This window comes from Oncorhynchus tshawytscha, linkage group LG16 (assembly GCF_018296145.1).
Source record: "Oncorhynchus tshawytscha isolate Ot180627B linkage group LG16, Otsh_v2.0, whole genome shotgun sequence".
In the NCBI taxonomy this organism is placed as follows: Eukaryota; Metazoa; Chordata; class Actinopteri; order Salmoniformes; family Salmonidae; genus Oncorhynchus; species Oncorhynchus tshawytscha.
The window spans coordinates 38477553-38497856 of NC_056444.1; the positions used below are offsets into that span (position 1 = coordinate 38477553).

General features: G+C 42.5%; 1 protein-coding gene across 1 annotated transcript in view; it reads right to left on the reverse strand.

Annotated features, from left to right (window-relative positions):
• Positions 1-10100: 10100 nt before the first annotated feature.
• Positions 10101-20304, reverse strand: part of LOC112215630 (ubiquitin-protein ligase E3C) — a 37785-nt gene continuing 27581 nt past the window's right edge. The window contains exons 20-24 of the mRNA XM_024374816.2: positions 19639-19851; positions 16355-16543; positions 16130-16196; positions 13340-13470; positions 10101-11384 (exon numbers count right to left, since the gene is read on the reverse strand). Of these exons, the coding sequence (XP_024230584.2) occupies positions 11214-11384; positions 13340-13470; positions 16130-16196; positions 16355-16543; positions 19639-19851 (771 nt within the window). The 3' untranslated portion in view covers positions 10101-11213. The remainder of the gene's footprint in view (positions 11385-13339; positions 13471-16129; positions 16197-16354; positions 16544-19638; positions 19852-20304) is intronic.

Consider the following 20304-nt stretch of genomic DNA (forward strand, 5'->3'; position numbering starts at 1 on the left):
GTGAGATAAATTCAGCCTCCTGCAAATGAAAGGAAACTTATGAAACTTATTTGATGTTTTTACATTTTTTCGGGGCCATGGCACCATGAATACACGCCACTGGGGTCCATGGCGTCCATGAATACACTCCACTGGGGTCCATGGCATCCATGAATACACGGCACTGGGGCTCAGGACCGAGTTCGGGAAACCCTGATCTAAAGGACATGCCTAAACCGAACCTCATAAAGCAATTCATTAAATGTTTTATTAAATTAGCCCTAATGCCAAGGAAAATATACTATCCTAATTGAAATTACGATATGGCTAATGGTAAATGTACAATTATTCAACTAGCCTATTTCATGATTTTTAAGAAGCTGACGCCAAAACGGGGAAAACTGCTATAATTTTAATTCTACCAGTGAGAAAATACATTAGGCATAGGCTCAAAGACATTGACACAGCCAAGGCCGTCTACGGCATAGATAGCATATTAAATCAAATAAATTAAGTATTCGAATTCCTATTTCTATGGTGTGCGGTGCCAGGGACCCAGTCTCAATAAAAGTGATTACGGACATTGTGGCGGTCAATATCTAATTAGCCTCGCGAGCAGGGCCAATAAGGAAGAGGATCAGAACATGGAGCGCAATAGATTCTATAGAGTAGACGTTTATGGCAATTTGGCACAAGATATAATAGCCTATATATTTTTTCTCATAAGAGAGAGAGAAGATTTGACTTTAGTGCATCACTATGGGACGGTTTAACTGGACACAGTTTAAGTCTTGGCCGAAAATGCATGCTCAATGGATAATCTCCATTGAAATGGTGTTTTAGTCAAGGACTAAACTTAATCTGTGTCTGGCGCCAGCCCTATTATATATCTAATAATCTTATTCTTCATAATAGACAATTGAGCATCAAAACCTTAAACAAAATGCCTAAACAAATTAATAACCATATAATCCTGTAATAACCATAAATGCTTAAAACCACAAAACTTGGATGTGACTGAAGACCTTGTGTGGGTTAAATAGGAAATGTACACAAATCAAAGCACAGGTATAGGAGACACTCTTCCACCGTGCCTGGGCCTGTTCTGGTTTAACCAAGATGGAACATCATACCGGATACAGAGCATTATGGTGAACTTGAATGTGAATATTGTGAATTCATGCATTGACTCTGTCATTGATAGGATATTTTTCATTGAATTTGGTCAAACATCAATTTATAAATAGTAGTAAATATTGATAATTGTGTTGCAGCTACTTTTAAGCATTTTAATTTTAAGTCCAATTCTAGGCAGGTGCATCAATTGACCACACGATAGCGCTGGTGTTCAATAGTCTATACCACAAAGCCTCTTGAGGCGTTTTTTGCTGAGGTGAGATATGGGGCAGAGAGATTAAAAAACAATAATAATAATAATATCATTTAATTTTTAAAAATTTAACTAGGCAAGACAGTTAAGAAAAAAATTCTTTATTTACAATTACGGCCTACCGGGGAACAGATTTGTACCTTGTCAGCTCGGGGATTCGATCCAGCAACATTTCGGTTAGTGGCCCAAATGCTCTAACCACGAGGCTATCTGCCGCCCCAGATTTGAGCATAAAGGGACATTTCAATCATAAATTAAAGTTTGTAATATGTTTTCAGACCTCAAAGTAACACCTTTTGTCTTTTTCTTATTTATGAAAAGATTATTGGAGTTAGATTAATAATATTTTATACAAACAACATACATAATGATATATGATTAAATACATGGGGAACGTTTCACAGGTCAATAATACAAATTTAAAATGAGGTGTCAAAAAATTTTTTTTAAGTTAAACTATAAAAATATGGATGGATTTCAATAAAACTTCCTGGTCATGTAGAGACAGACACTATTTACTTTTTTATTTTATGTAACCTTTATTTAACTACGCAAGTCAGTTAAGAACAAATTCTTATGTACAATGACGGCCTACCAAAAGGCAAAAGTCCTCCTGCGGGGACGGGGGCCTGGGATTTAATTTTTATAGGACAAAACACACATCACAACAAGAGAGACAACACAACACTACATAAAGAGAGACCTAAGACGACAACATAACAAGGCGGCAAAACATGACAACACAGCATGGTAGCAACACAACATGACAACAACATTGTAGCAACACAACATGGTAGTAGCACAAAAACATGGTACACACATTATTGGGCAAAGTCAACAGCACAAAGGTCAAGAAGGTAGAGACAGCAATACATCATACAAAGCAGCCACAACTGTCAGTAAGAGTGTCCATGATTGAGTCTTTGAATGAAGAGATTGAGATAAGACTGTCCAGTTTGAGTGTTTGTTGCAGCTAACCACATTGAATAAAAGCTTTCTACGTGGTTTCTATTTGAGTTCCCTGGTCTCCCCTAGCATAATGTCAAAGTTGTAAACCGAGTGCCCCATGGCGGCGGTGGGATTATGGTATGGGCATAATCTATAGACAACCAACACAACTGAATTTTATAGATGGCAATTTGAATGCATGGAGATACCGTGACGAGCTCCTGTGGCCCATTGTTGTGGCATTCATCCGTTGGCATCACCTCATGTTTCAGCATGATAATGCACAGCCCCATGTTGCAAGGATCTGTACCCAATAGAAGCTGAAAATGTCCCAGTTCTTCCATGACCTGCATAATCACCAGACATGTCACCCATTGAGCACGTTTGGGATGCTCTGGATCAACGTGTACAACAGCGTCTTCCACTTCCCACCAATATCCAGCAACTTCGCACAGCCATTGAAGAGGAGTGGGACAACATTCCACAGGCCACAATCAACCGCCTGATCAATTCTATGTGAAGATGTGTCGCACTGCATGAGGCAAATAGTGGTCACACCTGATACTTACTGGTTTTCTTATCCATGTCCGAACAGTATAACTTTAACATCTGCTAACCATGTGTATGTGACAAATAAAATTTGATTTGATTTGATTTAGACCGTCGCCTCGCCCATACCCGGGCGCAAACCAGGGACCCTCTGCACACATCAACAACAGTCACCCCTCGAAGCATCGTCACCCATCGCTCCACAAAAGTCGCGGCCCTTGCAGAGCAAGGGGAATTACTACTTCAATGTCTCAGAGCAAGTGACGTCACCAATTGAAACGCTATTTAGCGCGAACCGCTAACTAAGCTAGCCGTTTCACATCCGTTACACCCCTACCTTTTTTTTAAGGTATCTGGGACCAACAGGTGCATATCTGTATTCCCAGTCATGTGAAAACCATAGATTGGGGCCTAATGTATTTATTTAAATTGACTGATTTCCTTATATATGAACTGTAATGCAGTAAAAATGTTGAAGTTGTTGCATTTTGCGTTTATATTTCTGTTCGGTGTAGTTCTGTTGACCAGAACAATCCGAAAATGTGACTGATGGATAGCTGTGAATGTAAGCTTTTTTTTACTCCATACACTAGCCTATACATATGAACAACAATTTACAGACGCACACAAACAATGACTAGATCTCATCTGGCCAGAGCCGCATGCTCACCCACATCCCTAGTGTCTGCATTATTGTTTGTCAATTTGGCCTTAAACATTTGATCAATTTGGTTTTCTCGGTCGCCCGTGCTATTTCAATATTTAAATAAGACATGGCATTTTATTTTTCCATTGTGTTTACAGCGTTTAAAACATGACTCTGCCTTTGTGCTGTAGGGTGTTAATTTTGTCTCTTGTAAAATAAATGCTATACACTAGTTTATACTGGATTTAGCATAATTTTATTTCGTTAGTTATGCGCCAATTTTCCCTCCATCTTGTGGCAACATCAGTTATTTTTTAAGTCTTGGTTCCAATAGCAAAAAAAACATTCTCAAAATATTTACCAAGTAGGCTAAAATAAAAAGTAATAATAAAAAGTAACATAATAAGAATAACAATAACGAGGTTACATACAGGAGGCACCGGTGCCGAGTCAGTGTGCAGGGATACAGGCTAGTTGAGGTCATCTGTACCTGTAGGTGGGGGCGAAGTGACAAACAAACAGCAAGTAGCAGCAGTGTACAAGGGGTGTCAATGTAAATTGTCCATTGGCGATTTTTATGAATTGTTCAGCAGATGGCACCATTTTATTTGATATTTTTTTATTTACGGATAGCCAGAGGCGCGCAACCAACATTCCAACATAATTTACAAACGAAGCATGTGGTTTAGTGTGTTCGCCAGATCAGAGGTTGTAGGGACGACTAAGGATGTTCTGTTGATAAAAGTGTGTGAATTGGACCACTTTCCTGTCCTGCTTAGCATTCAAAATGTAACGAGTACTTTTGGGTGTCAAGGAAAATGTATGGGGTAAAAAAGTGCATTATTTTCATTAGGAATGTAGTGAAGTAAAAGTAGTCAAAAATAGAAAAAGTAAAGTACAGACACTCCCCAAAATGACTTAAGTAGTACTTTAAAGTACTTAAGTAAAAATACTTTAAAATACTTAACACCACTGAATTTTAACATATATTTTGTGGAAAACAGATGTATGTTTCTGAAGGATGCACCATGCTGCACTGTTGACAAGATGACCAAGCAGCGCATATTACCGTTCGATTCGAGCAGGACGCGCCACCCTCACCAGCTACATCCGTTCACGTGACGGGCCATATTATTATTATTTTTATTTAACCTTTATTTAACTAGGCAAGTCAGTTAAGAACAAATTCGTATTTATAATGACGTCCGAACCACATAGCCCGTTTAACCCGGGGAAGCTTAATCGAATCCCTTCAATGTTTGAGGCAATATAGTGTTTGTTTACATTTACATTTAAAATGACAGTTGAACTAAGCTCATGAGGAATTTATAAGTTATATTTCAAGAAGGAATTGGTACGCCTACATTAATTTGCCTACATATAATTAATTCCAAACTGCTGATTCTTCCTTAGTTGTTAATTGTATCGAAATCTAAAGGCACAACCTAGGTTCGAGACAATGTCTTAATTAGTCTAACATGTTATTACGCCAACCTCGTGAAAGTGACAAGCTGACACGTTTTCATTTTCGTCAAAATCAACTTTTGCAAGCACATGCGCAGGTCAGTGCGAGACATGCGTGAGAACCGATGACGTGACCTACACGTGACCTAATGCCGCGTTGAAAATCAAATCAAAGTTTTTGTCACATGCGCCGAATAAATGCTTATTTACAGGCTCTAGCCAACAGTGCAATTTTTAAGTAAAAACAAGTATTGGGTGAAAAATAGATAAATAAAAACAACAGTAAAAAAGACAGTGAAAAATAACAGTAGCAAGGCGATAACAGTTGCGAGGCTATATTCAGGCACGGGCTAGTCAGGCTAATTGAGGTAGTATGTACATGTATGTACATGTAGGCATGGTTAAAGTGACTATGCATATATGATATACAGAGAGTAGCAACAGCATAAGAGGGGTAGGGGGACACACACAATGCAAATAGTCCCGGTAGACAATTGATTACCTGTTCAGGAATGTGGTAGTAGTGAGAACAGTCTATGACTGACACCGCCTGTTGTAGAGGTCCTGGATGGCAGGCAGCTTAGCCCCAGTGATGTACTGGGCTGTGATGTACACTCTGTAGTGCCTTGCGGTCGGGGGCCGATTAGTAGCCGTACCAGACAGTGATGCAACCATTAAAGGACGACCGATTAATCGGAATGGCCGATTAATTAGGGCCGATTTCATGTTTTCATAACAATCGGAAATCTGTATTTTTGGGTGCGTCTTTATTTAACTTGGCAAGTCAGTTAAGAACACATTCTTATTTTCAGTGATGGCCTAGAAACGGTGGGTTAACTGCCTCGTTCTGAACGACAGATTTTTACCTTGTCAGCTCGGGGGATTCAATCTTGCAACCTACAGTTAACTAGTCCAACGCAATAACAACCTGCCTCTCTCTCGTTGCACTCCACAAGGAGACTGCCTGTTACGCAAATGCAGTAAACCAAGGTAAGTTGCTAGCTAGCATTAAACTTATCTTATAAAAAACAATCAATCATAATCACTAGTTAACTACACATGGTGATACTACACGTGATGATATTACTAGATATTATCTAGCGTGTCCTGCGTTGCATATAATCTGACTGAGCATACAAGCATACAAGTAGCTAAGTATCTGACTGAGCGGTGGTAGGCAGAAGCAGGCACGTAAACATTCATTCAAACAGCACTCTCGTGCATTTTACCAGCAGCTCTTCGTTGTGCGTCAAGCATTGCGCTGTTTATGACTTCAAGCCTATCAACTCCCGAGATGAGGCTGGTGTAACCGAAGAGAAATGGCTGGCTAGTTAGCGTGCGCTACTCGCTCTGAGCCTTGGGGTGGTTGTTTCCCTTGCTCTGCATGGGTAACTCTGCTTCGATGTGGTGGCTGTTGTCATTGTGTTGCTGGTTCGAGCCCAGGGAGGAGCGAGGAGAGGGACAGACGCTATACTGTTACACTGGCAATACTAAAGTGACTATAAGAACATCCAATAGTCAACGGTTAATTAAATACAAATGGTATAGAGGGAAATAGTCCTATAATTCCTATAATAACTACAACCTAAAACTTCTTACCTGGGAATATCGAAGACTCATGTTAAAAGGAACCACTAGCTTTCATATGATCTCATGTTCTGAGCAAGGAACTGAAACGTTAGCTTTCTTACATGGCACATATTTTACATGGAACATATTGCACTTTTACTTTCTTCTCCAACACTTTGTTTTTGCATTATTTAAACCAAATGTCAACAGAACATGTTTCATTATTTACTTGAGGCTAAATAGATTTTATTGATGCATTATATTAAGTTAAAATAAGTGTTCATTCAGTATTGTTGTAATTGTCATTATTACAAATACATAAAATAAAAAAAATTGGCCGATTGGTCGGCATCGGCTTTTTTGGTCCTCCAATAATCGGTATCTATAATCGGTTAGTATTCCTGTGATCGGGCCTACCACTGTTGTGTCGTCTGCAAACTTAATGATGGTGTTGGGAGTCTTGCCTGGCCATGCAGTTGTGGGTGAACAAGGAATACAGGAGGGGACTGAGCACGCACTCCTGAGGGGCTCCAGTGTTGAGGATCAGCGAGGCAGATGTGTTGCTACCTACCCTCACCACTTGGGGGCGGCCTGTCAGGAAGTCCAGTTGCAGAGGGAGGTGTTTAGTCCCAGAATCCTTAGCTTAGTGATGAGCTTTGAGGGTACTATGGTGTTTAATGTTGAGCTGTAGTCAATGAATAGCATTCTCACGGTGTTCCTGTTGTCCAGGTGGGAAAGGGTCGTGTGGAGTAAAATAGAGATTGCATCATCTGTGGATCTGTTTGGGCGGTATGCAAATTGGAGTGGGTCTAGGGTTTCTGGGATAATGATGTTGATGTGAGCGATTACCAGCCTTTCCTGTGCCCGCAGCACACGTCCTGGTATTCTGTCTGGCCCCATGGCCTTCTGAATGCTGACCTGTTTAAAGGTCTTACTCAAGTCGGCTACGGAGGGCGTGATCACACAGTCGTCCGGAACAGCTGATGCTCTCATGCATGCCTCAGTGTTGCTTGCCTCGAAGCGAGCATAGAAGTTATTTAGCTCGTCTAGTAGACTTGTGTCACTGGGCAGCTCGCGACTGTGCTTCCCTTTGTAGGCTGTAATAGTTTGCAAGCCCTGCCACATAAGACGAGCGTCGGAGCCGGTGTAGTACGATTCAATATTAGCCCTGTATTGGCGCTTTGCCTGTTTGATGGTTCGTCAGAGGGCATTACAGGATTTCTTATAAGCTTCCGGGTTAGAGTCCCATACCTTGAAAGCAGCAGCTCTACCCTTTAGCTCAGTGCGAATGTTGCCTGTAATCCATGGCTTCTGGTTGGGGTATGTACGTACAGTCACTGTGGGGACGACGTTCTCAATGCACTTATTGATAAAGCTAGTGACTGATGTGGTGTACTCCTCAATGCCATCGGAAGAATCCCAGAACATGTTCCAGTCTGTGATAGCAAAACTGTCCTGTAGTTTAGCATCTGCATCATCTGACCGAGTCACTATTGCTTCCTGCTTTAATTTTTGCTTGTAACCAGGAATCAGGAGGATAGAATTGTGGTCAGATTTACCAAATGGAGGGCGAGGGAGAGCTTTGTACACGTCTCTGTATGTGGAGTACATGTGTCTCCGGCCACTAGGAGCGCCGCCTCTGGTTGAGCGGTTTCCGGTTTGCTTATATCCTTATACAGCTGACTGAGTGCGGCCTTAGTGCCAGCTTTCGTCTGTGGTGGTAAATCAACCACGAAAAGTACAGATGAAAACTCTCTTAGCAAATAGTGTGGTCTGTAGTTTATCATAAGATACTTAACTTCAGGCGAGCAAAATCTAGAGACTTCTTTAGATTTCGTGCACCAGCTGTTGTTTACAAATATGCACAGACCTTCCCCCCTCGTTTTACCGGAATGTGCTGTTCTATCTAGCCGGTGCAGTGTATATCCCCCTAGCTGAATATCCATGTTATCATTCAGCAATGATTCTCCGACTTTAACACATTTTTATTTTGCCCGACTGGGGAAAATGCTGTACATTTTAAATTACTCCATGTATTTTGAAAGATGAGACGTTGATGAGCCAATAATAGCCTACGCTTTGATGTCAGCCAAATGGGCACTTAACATTTCCAAATACATTTTTTTACCCTTATTTTACCAGGTAAATTGACTGAGAACACATTATTTACAGCAACATTTCCAAATCATGAAGCTCATGTCATATACAGTGTCAACGTTTATGATCCTTATGTTTGATGTAGTTACAATATGGCATGGCGTCATACCCTGGGTTGTTCTGGACAGAATGAGAATTTGTTTATTGTGAAGAAAATTCGCCGGACCACAAGCACCTGAATGCACCCATAACTCTTTTCTATGCGCACCAAAATTACGATCAGTTTCTCTAAATTGCCTTGTGAAAGTCTAACGCTGTAAATCGTATTTGATTATTTAGCTAGTCAATGTTGGCAATAGAACAAGAGTTCAAATCATGCCCACCTGACCCAAATTGCGATTAACAATGGACCTTTTTGGATTGCGTAAACACTAATTGTGTGATGGCGGGAATGCAGGGTATTGTTTCAAATGAAACGACTAGCCTACAAGTGCGCTTGCTCTAGTTCCTCGAGGCACAGCAAGTAAAGAAAAGCACCTTATAGTTGGGAGACTTCTTTGATTCATAAAAGTGCATTGACATTGCTTAGGTTAGGAACTGTGCACATTTCGGAGACACCATTTAGTCCGCACTTAAACCCTTGTCATTTATGTTACACCTCTCCTACATTTTCCAGGAATAGTGTTTGTTATGTTATTGAATGTATCCTGGGTATTTCCGGCGAAAAGTAGAGTAAATGCAAATCAAGTGCGTAAAGTTTTGATTCAGTCTTGTCAAGCGAGCCGTTGTGTAGGCCTACTCACCTTTAGGCTAATAATTTCCCCATGATATCCAAACTGTTTACTTTCAATTGTTACCATGGTTATGCATATTCTTTTCACACTCCTATAAGAAACGTTTCAATTTGGCTCTATCCAGATAGGCCAATTCCCTAAATAAATATCTCTGTAATTGATATGTCATCTTTTTAAGACCCAAACTGCTTTGAGTGCCCCTCTGGCCTGTTGGATGCATGGGATTTGAGTTCGGGAAGAGGCAGTGGTTGGCTATTCCAAGGATGCATCCCACAGAACTACTACCAGAGCTCTAGACGTCAAAAGTAGAGCACTATATAGGTAATAGAGTGCCATTTGGGACACAAGCTAGAGAGGGGATGGATGGAAATGGTCGAGGGATAAATTTAAAAAATCCCATCAACCCAACTGCATCAGGACTCAGGCAGATTTATGACTAAGGCCCATAATCTTAGAATAGTTTCCGCTCTGTGTTTCTTAACTGGATGTTTATTTCATTATACTGTATGTCAGAGGGCAATAAAATGCTCGAGATTTCCCCACAAAGCACCTTGTTTTATGTCCAGGTCCTTCACTGTAAATTACGCACAAAGCAGCTTGTTTTATGTCCAGGTTCTTCACTGTAAATAACCTGGCAACAAAAAATGGAGTTCAATGCAACAAAAAAAAGAAGACATATTTAATCATATTCAGAGACAAATTTTTCCAGTCTGGTGATACATGTATAGTCAGGTTTCACTAGCCTTATCAACTTGACAGTGTCCAACCCAAATGGCACCTTATTCACTAATTAGTGAATAGGGTGCCATTTGGGACGCATCCACAGCTGTTGCTCCATAGGTGGATAATCACTGCAGCCAGGGCACATACTGTAGAATAGATGGTTCACTTTAATCTGTGTGAGAACACGAGGCCTTCATTCAAAACACAAGAAAAGCAACCTGTACAAATACTGATTAAAGGAATCGTACAAGAGTGGTGTAAACACATATACATATTCACAAATATTCCATAATCAATAGTCCACTCTCTTAGCAATACTCTTCTCTTTGCCTTGAAAAACAACACAGTAGCCTGCCCAAAGCATTTGCATTTTTATGTTATGAAATTACTATTAATAATAATCATTACAGTAATCACAAAACTAAGTGAGTTTATATTACCTCTAGTAGAAAACGTGTCCCAAATGGCACCCAAGTCCCTTTATAGTTCACTACTTTTGGCCAGGGCCATAGGATGCCATTAGGGACAGGCCCCAAACAGACAAGCTGGCCCTCTCAAAGCCCTTGAGACAGAGGTGTAAGGAGTGCTGCAGTCCTGTGTGTCACCCCATTTCTGTCCTCTTATTGCCGGTTCCTCTCTCCTCCTCAGACAGCACTGTTCGATCTTTGGTGAACACGATTGTTATTGTCGTTTATTTCATAATGCACTCTGCTGAAGGGTCATGGACACACTCACAGTAGATCTTGTCTGTTTCTTTTGCGCAAAGTCTTAAAAAAACAGCCTTGAGATTCTATTGTTGCTGCTCTTTTGGGGATTTTGAATACACATGTAAGTTACTTTAAAACCAAAACATTCTGCGCTCACCCCCCCTCCATTCTTCCCTCGTCCCACTCTTGGGTGACAATCCCTTCACCCCCGTTTCTGTTCTACACACAGTCAAAGAGAGATATCAGTTCATCATGTTCGTTCTCTCGCTCTCAACAGGAAGTCTTCTCTGGCCTGTCCATGTCAATTGAATCAGTGGTTGCAGGGAGTAAGACACAGACGTCCCCCCTCAGCTGAGCTCGAAGCCTGCGGAGGACTCAATGGCGTACAGAAGCTTGTTCCTCATCAGGTGCTGGTCGCAGAACTCGGGCAGCTTAAGCAGGTTCATGCAGGTGGAAGCTGTGGGCAGGCGCTCTAGGTCATTCCCCCCGTTATGGATGCAGAAAGCTGGGTACAGTTCCTGGAAATATGGGTGAGATGGGGAGGGAGAACTGTGTCAAACTAGAGGTTCATAGGGCAACGGAGGCCCTGTATACATTAAATTCATACAACTGATGTACCACGCATTTGGCATAACACTAGTGACACAACATTTTCTGGCCAAAATAATTCATTACAAGCGACATCAGGATATAAATGTGATAAGCCGTGAAAAAAGCGTGGATATACAATTAAAATAGTCTGTTATGTTTGAAGGAGACCGAGTGTGACACTTGGATGCTGAGCAAGTGTAGCAAATGGTAATTTCATGTTTTCAGTCTGGCTCTTTATAAAATTACACTTTCTGGTGATGAGGCCAGGCCATCTCCACTCACATCATCCAGGCCAAGACACTGGCCGCATCCCAAATGGCACCCTATTCCCTATATAGTACACTACTTTTGACCAGAGCCCTATGGGTTTTCCTATGGTCCCTGGTCAAAAGTAGTGCACTATATAGGGAATAGGTGCCATTTGGAGCGCACACATTGACAGTTTCGTTTAGAATCCACAGGAATCATCCTTTCTGTTTCTAACGTCCAGCCGCTCTATAGCTATTTAAAGATTAGGAGCGTGGCGTGGGGTTCAGCGCCTGTACCAGCCTGGTTAAATGGTTCCTGGGGGGCTCGGCGGTAACGACGCCATTTTTCGGACAATTATCGTATTAAACTATCGTTGCTTATTGAGAAAGTGTCATTATGGAAGCGATCATTCTGGAAAAAGAGGCTATCCATCATCTTTTTAAATGGCTTCTCATGAAAGAGCTATTTCTCCACTAATGAATCTTTGGGACGTTTACGGCAGCTAATTAAGGCTGGGCTGGCACGGGCCCAGGGTTAGGGTCAGGGGCCGCTCCCTGCCCCGCCCCCCACCCTACCAATCACCATCATCGCTCCCTCTCCGGGCCCAGAGAGGAGATCAGGAGGAGACCGGGAGTGGGGAAGAAACCGGGAAGGGCAAGGACATCCCATCCACACACTCCCCAATGTCAAATTCATTAAACAGGGGGGAGCTCTCCAGCCCTCCTTCCTAAGCCACCAAGGGAGATTTTTAGGAGTGTTCCCACCCGTACCCTCTTCTCTCTCCCCACTGTGCGAGTACTTAAGTATTCTTAACTACAGACGGCAACAAACAGTAATAAAACCAATCATATGACAATTACAGCTGGTTATCCTAAGTAAGGTGTGTATATAAAAGTCCTAATGGATTTCAGCATTGCTCTCTTTTCCATTTCCAACCGTTTTAGTGTCCCTATAAATCAAGTCATTAGGAAAGTGAAACGGCTCTCGATTGGAGGAATCAGCAGCTGATGACACGATAATGGTAATTCCGATAAAAGCAATTCCACCATTTCAGCACAGGATTCAGCTCTTGGCTGAAGTCATTTTGGAAACAAACAGTTTTAGATGATGTTACAGCAATGTTTTGGTGCTAGTTTTTGGGGTCGGCTATTAAAAACTAGTATATTCATTCTAGGGTTATACCCTGTGCCCAACTAAAAAAAGAGGAAATCATTATTAATAATGTGAAACTAACTTCACTACTACTCACGAGCCAACAGTGCTAATAATCCAGAGATGGGCTGTAAACCACAGTGCAGGATAAGATAAGCATGAACCAGGGAGCCTTAGGAGTCTTATCACTATGCCCAATTTGAAAATGTTCATCGGAGGGTGTCATCAGGACAGGTATTTTCATTACATGCCCATTAGAACAGCGAACACTCCATAGTGCTGGCCTTTCTCTGGGGTTGCGTCCCAAATGGCTCCCTAAATAGTGCACTCCTTTTGGTCAATGTGTGCATTAGATAGGGAATAGGGTGCCGTTTGGTTAAACGCCTGATAGCACCGGCTACAATCAACAACACCAGACGGAGGGTAGAAAATAAAACGGGCGCAGGAACATACTGACAGTGAACTTTTGGTCAACCCTCACCTTGAAGCCCAGGAGAGGAGGCCGCGAGCAACTGGTTACAAACTTGAGCAGCTTGCGTTTCTCTTCATCGGTGAAGCTCTCTACCACCTCCCAGAAGATGGTAATGACAGGGTGGGTGGCAGTGTAACCACCTGGAGAAGAGGGACAGAGAAAGGACAATATTAAAAAAACACCTGTAAATTAATCCACTGGCAGACAGAAGTAGTTGTCATGCCAGTCATAGCATCTCGACCACCACACATGCCATTGAACCACACATTCTTTAGAGAGCAACCGTATCCCACGACTAGGCCACCTGGCCCATGAACTTGACAGGAAAGCTTGACAGTTAGCTCTATGGAAATCCTCCTTTTTTAAATTTCACCTTTATTTAACCAGGTAGGCTTGTTGAGAACAAGTTCTCATTTACAACTGCGACCTGGCCAAGATAAAGCCAAAGCAGTGCGACACAAACAACAACACAGAGTTACACATGGAATAAACAAACACAGTCAATAATACAATATAAAGTCTATATACAGTGTGTGCAAATGAGGTAGGATTAAGGGAGGTAAGGCAATAAATAGGCCATAGTGGCGAAATAATTACAATATAGCAATTCAAAATACTGGAGTGATAGATGTGCAGAAGATCAATGTCCAAGTAGAGATACTGGGGTGCAAAGGAGAAAAATAAATAACAGTATGGGGATAAGGTAGTTGGATAGGCTATTTACAGATGGGTTATGTACAGGTGCAGTGATCTGTGAGCTGCTCTGACAGCTGGTGCTTAAAGTTAGTGAGGGAGATATGAGTCTCCAGCTTCAAGTGATTATTGCAGTTCGTTCCAGTCATTGGCAGCAAAGAACTGGAAGGAAAGGCGACCAAAGGAGGAATTGGCTTTGGTGGTGACCAGTGAAATATACCTTCTGGAGTGCGTGCTATGGGTGGGTGCTGCTATGGTGACCAGTGAGTTGAGATAAGGTGGGGCTTTACCTAGCAAAGACTTATAGATGACCTGGAGCCAGTGGGTTTGACGACAAATATGAAGCAAGGGCCAGCCAACGAGAGCATACAGGTCGCAGTGGTGGGTAGTATATGGGGCTTTGGTGACAAAATGGATGGTACTGTGATAGACTGCATCCAATTTGCTGAGTAGAGTGTTGGAGGCTATTTTGTAAATGACATCGCCAAAGTCAAGGATCGGCAGGATAGTCAGTTTTACTAGGGTATGTTTGGCAGCATGAGTGAAGGAGGCTTTGTTGCGAAAGGCTTTGTTGCGAGCAGTTGGAGGCCACGGAAGGAGAGTTGTATGGCATTGAAGCTTGTCTGGAGGTTAGTTAACACAGTGTCCAAAGGAGGGCCAGAAGTATACAGAATGGTGTCGTCTGCGTAGAGGTGGATCAGAGAATCAACAGCAGTAAGAGCGACATCATTGATGTATACAGAGAAGAGAGTCGTCCCGAGAATTGAACCCTGTGGCACCCTCATAGAGACTGCCAGAGGTCCGGGCAACAGGCCCCCGACTTGACACACTGAACTCTGAGACGTAGTTGGTGAACCAGGTGAGGCAGTCATTTGAGAAACCAAGGCTGTTGAGTCTGCCGGTAAGAATGTGGAGATTGACAGAGTCGAATGCCTTGGCCAGGTCGATGTATACAGCTGCACAGTATTGTCTCTTATCGATGGCGGTTATGATATTGTTTAGTACCTTGAGCATGGCTGAGGTGCACCCATGACCAGCTTGGAAACCAGATTGCATAGCGGAGAAGGTACGGTGGGATTCGAAATGGTCGGTGATCTGTTTGTTCAGTTGGCTTTCAAAGCCCTTAAAAAGGCAGGGTAGGATAGATATAGGTCTGTAGCAGTTTGGGTCTAGAGTGTCTCCCCCTTTGAAGAGGGGGATGACCGCAGCAGCTTTCCAATCTTTGGGGATCTCAAATGATATGAAAGAGGTTGAACAGGCTAGTAATGGGGGTTGCAACAATTTCAGCGGATAATTTTAGAAAGAGAGGGTCTAGATTGTCTATCCCGGCTGATTTGTAGGGGGTAGAACATAAGCTGTTTGGATTTGGGTGAATGAGAAATGGGGAAGGGCTGGGCAAGTTGCTGTGGGGGGTGCAAGACTGTTGGCTGGGGTAGGGGTAGCCAGGTGGAAAGCATGGCCAGCCGTAGAGAAATGCTTAGTGAAATGCTCAATTATCGTGGATTTATCGGTGGTGACAGTGTTTCCTGCTCTTATTCTCCATGGACTTTTCAGTGTCCCAAAACCTTTTAGAGTTTGTGATACAGGATGCAAATTTCTGTTTGAAAAAGATAGCCTTGGCTTTCCTAACTGCCTGTGTATTTTGGTTCCTAACTTCCCTGAAAAGTTGCATATTGCGGGGGCTTTTCGATGCTAATGCAGTACACCACAGGATGTTTTTGTGCTGGTCAAGGGCAGTCAGGTCTGGGGTGAACCAAGGGCTATATCTGTTCCTGGTTCTACATTTTTTGAATGGGGCATGCTTATTTAAGATGGTGAGGAAAGCACTTTTAAAGACTAACCAGGCATCCTCTACTGACGGAAAGAGGTCAATATCCGTCCGGGATACCCGGGCCAGGTCGATTAGAAAGGCCTGCTCGCTGAAGTGTTTTTAGGGAGCGTTTGACAGTGATGAGGGGTGGTCAACACGTTAAAATGACAAAAGCAGTTACTCCGACTACTAGTAACTGAGTATCACTTCGATATCATTTTCACCATTATGACTGAGCCTAAGTAGTTTGGTTTCTTACAATAAAGTTTTATAAACCATCCATAATGCGATCATACCTGAGTAGTTTGTAAACGTCTTCAGGTCGTCAAGGCAAATGGGCACATGAGCTCCAGATATCAAAACCTGTAGTGGGATAGCAAAGATTGATGAATAATTAGAAATGTATCTTTATGTGTGCAAGTAATGTGAATAGAGTTGCAAAATTCAGGCAATTTTCCCAAAATTCTGAGAATTTCCAGTAATCCTGGTAATTTTGCCAACCGAGTGAAAATCCAAGTTACCTGGATCTCCTGCTGGTCAAACATGCGCAGCCACTCCAGGTTTACCACGTTGGCCAGGCCCTGTCTGAAGGCCAGGCAGTGGGGCCTGATCTGTTTGTTGAGTCGGTAATCAGCCACTAAATGGATGTATGCTATCCTGTTGGCCGTGGACACAGGGATGTCCTTCCCTCCCGGCTTCAGCTCAACCACCTGGAAGAAAGAACCCGTCAGACATACAGGCATTGATCACACAGCCACGTAGAAAGCAACCAGAAGAGAGAGGGAACATGTCACCCTAAACACATTTTACTGAGGGTATTCCTTTCTCAATTTGAAAACAGAGTCAGGGCGTGTGTTCACAGGTAAAGTGTCAATCAAGTGTCACGCAAAATGCAAAGTAGAAATTTGGTAGTGGAGCATGTAATATTATTGTGTCAATGGAGGCATACTCTCAAGAATGCTGAACACAAGACTAGCACTTTAGAGTGTTTAGCCCAAACAGCTTGTTTGAGGGTACCAGTGGAGCAAGGGGAGAAATCGCTGATCAGGCTAAGGGACCCAGGTGTCGGTTTCGCAGGCCTAAAATGGGACAGTGCGCTAGGGATAAGAACCAGTTCTCTGTTCCTGGCTTTGGTATGGTCCATGAACAGCCGCTGGACCATTAAAAGTTTGGCACAAGATTCTTCCACCAACCTGTTTCATCAGCTATAGTTTGTTGAGCTTTTGGGTCACAAATCCTGATCTCCCCCTTCCTGGAGTAGTTTGTAAATCGATTGAATGGTTTTGGAGGAGTTAGGACAAAATAATCAGTGAAATAATCCAGATAATTTAGGAGCGTATGATACTTTTAAAATCATTGTGTTCCCAAAAATCGTAACCATTTTCAATAATGTGAATACTTGACAGCTAAGGGGGTGCGGGGGCATGTCCCCCCCGCAAAATGTTTGCTCTACAAAGTGGGTTAAAGAGAAAATTAAGTACCACAAAAGGGTAATTTAGTCAGCTATAGGCAGCTTGCTCTTATTGTACACCGTTGTAAGATACCTTCTACAGAAGGGGTTTATTACTGGGAAGTATCTATATTACTAGAGGTCGACCGATGATGATTTTTCAACGGCGATACCAATACCAATTATTTGCAGAACCAAAAAAAAAGCCGATGCCGATTAATCTGACGATTTTTTAAAATGTTATTTGTTATAATGACGATTACAACAATACTGAATGAACACTTATTTTAACTTAATATAATACATCAATAAAATCTATTTAGCCTCAAATAAATAATGAAACATGTTCAATTTGGTTTAAATAATGCAAAAACAAAGTGTTGGAGAAGAAAGTAAAAGTGCAATATGTGCCATGTAAGAAAGCTAACGTTTAAGTTCCTTGCTCAGAACATGAGAACATATGAAAGCTGGTGGTTCCTTTTAACATGAGTCTTCAATATTCCCAGGTAAGAAGTTTTAGGTTGTAGTTATTATAGGAATTATAGGACTATTTCTCCTTATACGATTTGTATTTCATTAACCTTTGACTATTGGATGTTCTTATAGGCATTTTAGTATTGCCAGTGTAAGAGTATAGCTTCCGTCCCTCTCCTCGCTCCTACCTGGGCTCGAACCAGAAACACAACGACAACAGCCACCCTCGAAGCAGCGTTACCCATGCAGAGCAAGGGGAACAACCACTTCAAGTCTCAGAGCGAGTGACGTTTGAAACGCTATTAGCACACACCCTGCTAACTAGCTAGCCATTTCACATCGTTTACACCAGCCTAATCTTGGGAGTTGATAGGCTTGAAGTCATAAACAGCGCAATGCTTGACACACAACGAAGAGCTGCTGGCAAAACGTACGAAAGTGCTGTTTGAATGAATGCTTACAAGCCTGCTGCTGCCTACCACCGCTCAGTCAGACTACTCTATCAAATCATAGACTTAGTTATAACATAATAACACACAGAAATACGAGCCTTGTTATTAATATAGTCGAATCCGTAAACTATCATCTCGAAAACAAGACGTTTATTCTTTCAGGGAAATACGGAACCGCTCCGTATTTTATCTAACGGGTGGCATCCATAAGTCTAAATTAACTAGTTAACTGTAAGGTTGCAAGATTGAATCCCCCGAGCTGACAAGGTGAACATCTGTCGTTCTACCCCTGAACGAGGCAGTTAACCCACCGTTCCTAGGCCGTCATTGAAAATAAGAATGTGTTCTTAACTGACTTGCCTAGTTAAATAAAGATTAAATAAAGGTGTAAAAAATAAATGTAAAAAAGAATCTGCCAAATCGGTGTCCAAAAATACCGATTTCCGATTGTTATGAAAACTTGAAATCGTCCCTAATTAATTGGCCATTCCGGTTAATAGGTCGACCTCTATATATTACCTTTAATTTAACAACATTTCAGTCAAAAGGTAATACAGAAACTAATCAAATCTACAATGTTTTCAACAAACAGGTCATTCTGAATCCGTAACGTTACGCGATTCCAGGTCATATTGACTCCACACCTTATTGCATGCGAATGGCTGTCTTTATCTTGTTTGCTTGCTTTGACTATCTCCTGAGGGCATGTATAGGCCAGTCTGCCTCTGAGTGTGTGCCTAATCTCCCGCAAATTGTTTTCGGTATTGTATTTGCTATGCCCTATTTGCAAACATGGGCTACATTCTAACGACACTGTTCAAGCCTGTTTAAAGAGGAGCTAATAAGAAAAGCTAAGGCCCTGAGCAAACAGGCGGAGTGGGTAGAGTGCTTAACCCAGCCCGGGGAGACTGGTGAGTGGGACCAGAGGGCACTGAATAGGCCCGCTCTGTCAAATCAGCCAGGCTCGGACGTGCTAAAGTGGCAAAAGTTGCGCCTCTCAGGCGTGTTCCGAGATAATTGCTCGAAGGCCCATTTGGTGGAACGGTCAACATAGAGCCTTCTATTCCCCGCTGCACAGCAGCAGTCAGGGCGAGAGCGGGCGACGTGCTTTATCTCTCTCAGCGCCAAATACAGACAATGTGAGGGAAATGAATTATTAACACCTCACAGGGAGAGCGTATAGAGGGAGTGAGGAGCGTGGCAGCTAGAGACCGACAAGAAGGAGAGAACAGGACAAAGGGACTGAAGGACAGAATGACAAGGCCACAGAAACAGGCACGAATGAGGAAGAGGCACTGGCAATCAAAGATGATAGAGAGAATAATACTGAGAGTGGTAGTGTGTGAATTATTTAACCCCCCCCACAAAACACACACAGATACCCACACACCCACCCAAAACACACACCCGCGCACACACACACACACACCTGTGCCTCTCCCAGGTCGTTGTTGACAATGGTGAAGTTGAGTCCCAGGTCCTCCACGTCGTCCTCGTAGCTCTTGAGGAAGAGCAGGTTGCGGTACATCTCGGGGTCCAGCGAGGCCAGGTGGTGGATGTCCACATCTGCACTGGTTCCCAGTAGCTTGGACAGGAAGAAACTGGCAAATGGCAGCTCCACCAGCATGTTCTCATACAGGGCCTATAGGGAGACAGGAAACAAAGGTCAAGGTCACAGATTAACTCTGGTCAAAAGGTCATGATAACATGATGTGATCCTGTGTGGCTCAGTTGGTAGAGCATGGTGCTTCCAACACCAGGATCATGGGTTCAATTCCAGCTGTGGCCACCCATACGAAAATATATGTGCAGATTTCTGTAAGTCGCTTTGGATAAAAGCGTCTGCTAAATGGCATATATTATTTCTTATGATAAAAATAAGGCCATGATAAAGTCATACAAATCAGACTAACATAACCAGTGGCAGAACAGTGAAGAGAAGAATCAATAACAATGGATAAAGATGAGCCATCTTTGCAGTTTTCAATTAAAAACCATTACGCAATGCAGTGTTAAAAGAGTGACGGGAACACCGGATGTGACAGCGTTTAACGTAGTAAATCAGTTCGCATCGGCGCAAGAGCGCAACACAAGA